At 55.4% G+C, this 4,673-nt stretch overlaps 1 protein-coding gene across 1 annotated transcript; it reads right to left on the reverse strand.

The window, feature by feature from the left end:
* Positions 1-685: 685 nt before the first annotated feature.
* On the reverse strand, positions 686-1,903 carry Foxs1 (forkhead box S1). The gene has a single exon (XM_005363212.2). It carries the CDS (start codon positions 1,884-1,886, stop codon positions 906-908), a length of 981 nt encoding a protein of 326 aa, XP_005363269.1. The 5' UTR covers positions 1,887-1,903; the 3' UTR covers positions 686-905.
* Positions 1,904-4,673: the final 2,770 nt, after the last annotated feature.

Consider the following 4,673-nt stretch of genomic DNA (forward strand, 5'->3'; position numbering starts at 1 on the left):
GCAAAAAGTAAGCAGGAGACCTCAGAGACCCAGGGACCCAGGAGAGGTCCCATCACTGTGGAGAGTTCAAATAAAGACCAGGCGCTGCCTTTAAACCCCGATTCCCTGTCCGCAGAGTGAAGGGTGTCTTATCAGCCCCAGGTTCAGAAAGGCTCAATTTCTCCTCTGGGGCATCCTACACTGTCCCCAGCCAGCTCTCTAGCCTGTACTTCCCTCAGTTTGTGTCAGCCACACAGACCTGGGTACCCTTGCACTCGCTAGTCTTTTGATCTTCTCCTGGAGCTGGGGTGAGCTCCGAGCCTTGGATTCTTCTATTGTAAACTGGGCTGATATTCCATAGAACCCAGGCAAGATGACAGAAACAAGCCTAGGAGGGGATGGCAGTGGGCATGATGAAGCTTCATAAAGACAGCATCTAGCTACCGTTCAAGGCCTGAAGGCAGCCTCTTCCGCCAGCCCGGCTTTCCCATACTCTGTGGATCTTGGCTGCTTCTCCCCTCTGCCTGCCCTCATGCCCTACTTTCCCTTCCTGGGAAACTCCCCAAGAAAGTCCCCAGCAGGAGAAAGTCTCAAGCAGAACCTTTCCAGGCAGGTCCCCCTCCCCTAGAGCACCCCCCATACCACAGTGCCCACACACCCTTAGCCCCAGTCATTCAGACAGACCTTCACCATCACACTGGCTTTATTAGCCCTGAGAACCACAGAGAAAGTCTCGAGGGCCCCATCCCAAGTTTGTCAGGAGACCGGGGGCATCTGGCTGACGACTGCTCACTTCTGCCTTCCGTTCCTCACAGTCCTTGGCCTGCCAGGGCTGGGTCCTTGAAGAGTGTCCTAGGTCCTATAGCCAGACTAAATCTGCAGAGAAAAGTTGACGGAGGCCCTGCAGAGCAATCCGCTGCAGTCACTTACTCGAAGAAGAACATTCCTGGTGTCCGGTAAAGGCAAGGAGGTAGCCCCAGGGGGTACCCGGAACCTCCCTGGACAGGGAAGTTCCCAGCCACCCAGGGTTCCTTGGAGTCAGCTGGCAGGGGCAGTGGGGCCCGGTGAGAGGCTGAAGGAGTCGAAGGTGCGGGGGTGGGAACTGCCGAGGCCAAGAGGTGTTCAAGGCTAGGGTCAGTCCCCACACAGAAATTCAGCGCCTGCATCCGGCACTGGTAGCTGCTCCCCATGCCCTCAGGGGCCACACCAGGTGTGGAGGCCTTGCTGAGACTCTCTGCTTCAGAGAAGGCAGCAGAAAAGCCGAATGCTGGGCACGGGGAGGGCGAGGTGAGCTCTCTTGGGCCTGCAGACTTGGGTGAGCACATCTCTTTGGGTCCAATGGGCAACTGGGGCCTGGCATCACTTGTTGCTGTACATACGCTGGCTGGCAAAGACCCCATCAGACCCCCAAAGTTTAGGCCCTTGGGGTCTGGCACCTCTGGTGGGAATGGGCACAACTTGCCAGTAGTGGTGTTAGGGGTGCCTGGGTCCCGGCTGGTGGATCTGAGAGGCCTGGGGTCTGCCTTGATAGAGCCCTTGGTGCCCTGGGCACCTGTGCGCTTGGTGAAGCGTCTGCGGCGGCGGAGGAAGCTGCCATGCTGGAACATGTCATGGCAGTCGGGATCCAGGGTCCAGTAGCTGCCCTTGCCCGGCTTGCGGTCGTCACGAGGTACCTTGACGAAGCACTCATTGAGGGACAGGTTATGGCGGATGCTGTTCTGCCAGCCTGGCCGGTTGTGCCGGTAAAAGGCGAAGCGGCCCATGATGTAGCCATAGATGCCACTGAGGGTGGCCCGCTGACCCGGCGAACTCTGGATAGCCATGGCAATCAGGGCTATGTAGCTGTAAGGGGGCTTGGTGGGCTCTGCAGAAGGAGCCAAGGGCCCTGATGATGGTTGCTGCTGCATGCTGACTGCAGAGCCAGGCAAAGTGTTCAGGGCTGGCGATCTGCACAGGCTGCCCGAGCCGTTAAAAGACCCACTGGCCCAGCCTCCCAGCCTAGAAAGGCAAAAGGAGGTGGGCCCACCACGCTGCCCTTCCCTCCTCTCTCACCGCCCTTGTCAAGTCTAAGGAGGCGGGCAAGAGAGGCCAGCAGTCGGAAGCTGTGAGCTTCTGCAGGGTGAAGAGGTGGGAGGGCAGAGCCAGGCTCTGAAACTGAGTGAGACGGGTAGACAGACAGACGACAGACAGATGACAGACAGATGAGAGAGAGAGAGAGAGAGAGAGAGAGAGAGAGAGAGAGAGAGAGAGTAGACCTTTCGGAGAGGGACCATAGCATACAGAGAGATTGTCATCCGCAGTAGCTGAAACAAATGAAGAAACCTGGACACAGACAGAGGGGCTGCAGAGACACAGGTGTGACCTGAGGTGGGGCAGGGGAGAAGGGTGGAATCTAAGCAGTGTCCCTATGGAGTGGGACAAGCCACAGAGGCTTCTCAAGTACCCTAGTTCTGGCTTTTCCTCTCTTCTGCCACCCTCTTCCCACACTGCGGAGCCAGAGCCGTTGGAGCCGCACTGTTCCAGGTCCCGGTGTTTGGCCTGTGGACTCTGGAGGGCTCCAAGGACAGGAAGGAGCTTGCTCAACACAGCTCCCCCGAGCCCTGGCGCCCTCTAGTGACTGGTGTGGGGAGGAGTGCCTTCTGGGCCAAGCTCTCAACCTGGATCCCATAGAAGCCTTGGCCCTGGGAGAGCTCGGAGGACAGAGGACCGGCTGGATGTCCTATGAACTTAGGCTCCCCCAACCTCAGCTTGGAGCTGGGGTACAGCAAGGGTGTGGCCGAAGTCAGCCTGTCCAGTGGGTCAGTGTTTTCTCTGCCCCTTCCCAAGCCAGTGGCCACTTGTAGTGGGCCTGGAGAGCTTATCCACCCATCCGCACTCACACCTCACACCATGCCCTCTGCAGAGCACTTCACAGGTGGGGGTTCTGAAAGTCGCTTCCTGAGGTTGCACATTTAGTGAATGATAAACCTGGTTTTTAACTCAGCTGTTATGTAACTCCTTACCATCATCACATTTGTGAAGGTCAGGAGTGGGGGCAGTCCTAGGACCTCAGCTGGAAGCCGGCTGTGAACCCCAAGAGAGTAAAGACAACACTCTTTTGGCCTGTCCCCCATATCCAGCACTGGGCACTGGAGTACAGCAGCAACTCAATAAACATTCCTGAAATGGCTGGACGAAAAAATGCAGTGAACTTCAGTCTGTTGCCAAATCACACCATTTTCTCCACACAGAAGCGGCTTATTGGCTGGGGGTGTAGTTCAGTGGCAGAGCAAATGCTTAGCATGCACAAGGCCCAGAGTTTGAGTCCCAGCACCAAGAAATAAGAAAAAAAGCAGAGGCACATTGACACATTGTTAAAAGGGATTTATTATGTTGGCATCCATAATCAGAATCCGATAAGTCACCTCACTCACAAGGCAGGGGGAGGACAAAGAGGACATCGTCCTTGCTGAAAGCCCCACCCCACCCTCAGTAGGTTCCCCTCTAGCAATCTGTAAAGAACAGTGGCCCTGGGAAGAAGCCAGCCTGTAGTCTTGGATTCTGCCTTAAAGCTGTGTTCATTTTTCCAAAGACAAGAGTTCTACAGGTACTGTGTTTTAGCTACTGGCATCCAAACACAGGATTTAGGCCAAGCTTTCATATCCTACGCCTACATTCCCTGTGCGCCTATGCCCTGTGCCCACTTCCATGCCCCATCCTCATCTACCCCATGCTCCAGTGTCGATGTCCCTTGCCTCCTACCCCTATATGATCACTCCATGCCTTTTGCCCATCCCTTGCCCATTGCTATTCGTCAATGCCCGTCTTGTGCCCACTGTCCCTAATGCCCACTTTAAACACCTGCCCAAGTCCTGTGCCCTTGTCTCACCTCCAAAGGTGCCCCTACCTACGTCCCTATAGGCCTTAAAGGAATCTGCCCCCTGCCCTGATGCCCACATTGTTTCTCATTCTTGGTGCCTCTGTGTGGTGTCTTGTTTCCCAGCTACGACCATGGGGGGGCCCCGATCGTGAGTGAGCGCTCTCCACTGTCCAGGCCTGTGCCACACTATGGGCACTTGCCCTGCAGGAAGCGACATGTCCAGGAGCTGGAAGGTGCACCCATGCTCCAGTTAGACCACACCAACATGCTGCCCGGGCACAGACGCTGGGCCAACTCATCCTGGGTGCCACCCACAGGAGCACTCTGGGCTCCAGATGTCACAGAAGAGGCTGCAGGCAGAAGAGAATTTGCTTGAAGTTAGTGGGCACCCCCAGCAGGTGGCAGCAGCTGTCCCCTTTAGTTCCCATCATGGGAACTTTTGCCACTTTCCCTTTCTCAATCAGCAACTTTGATAAATAAGTCTGGCAGTAGGAGTAACAATAGATCCCACTGTGGAAACACTAGTCGTCTGGGAACTCATTTGGTAGTGTTCCCCTTGTGTGCATGAGGCCCTGGGTCCCATCCCCAGAACCGCAGACAACCAGGTGAGGTCTCAACTCTACACAAAGAACCACAGGCAACTAAGGAATGCTGAGAGCTGGAGAAATAGTCTTCTCAGGGAAGAGCACACCAATTAATTATCCAATACCAAATGGTAAGCCCCGAAAGCATATACTTACAAGTATACATTTACAGACTGAGCAAGTTGTACTCAAGTATTTAGGAACACACACACCAGCACCACCAGCATAACCAGCACCACCAGCACAAACAC

The sequence above is a fragment of the Microtus ochrogaster genome, linkage group LG8 (assembly GCF_000317375.1).
Source record: "Microtus ochrogaster isolate Prairie Vole_2 linkage group LG8, MicOch1.0, whole genome shotgun sequence".
NCBI lineage: Eukaryota > Metazoa > Chordata > Mammalia > Rodentia > Cricetidae > Microtus > Microtus ochrogaster.

What these genes read in the sequence shown, in the direction of transcription:
- Foxs1 (XM_005363212.2), bottom strand. Translation starts at nt 1,886, where the DNA reads ATGCAGCAGCAACCATCATCAGGGCCCTTGGCTCCTTCTGCAGAGCCC.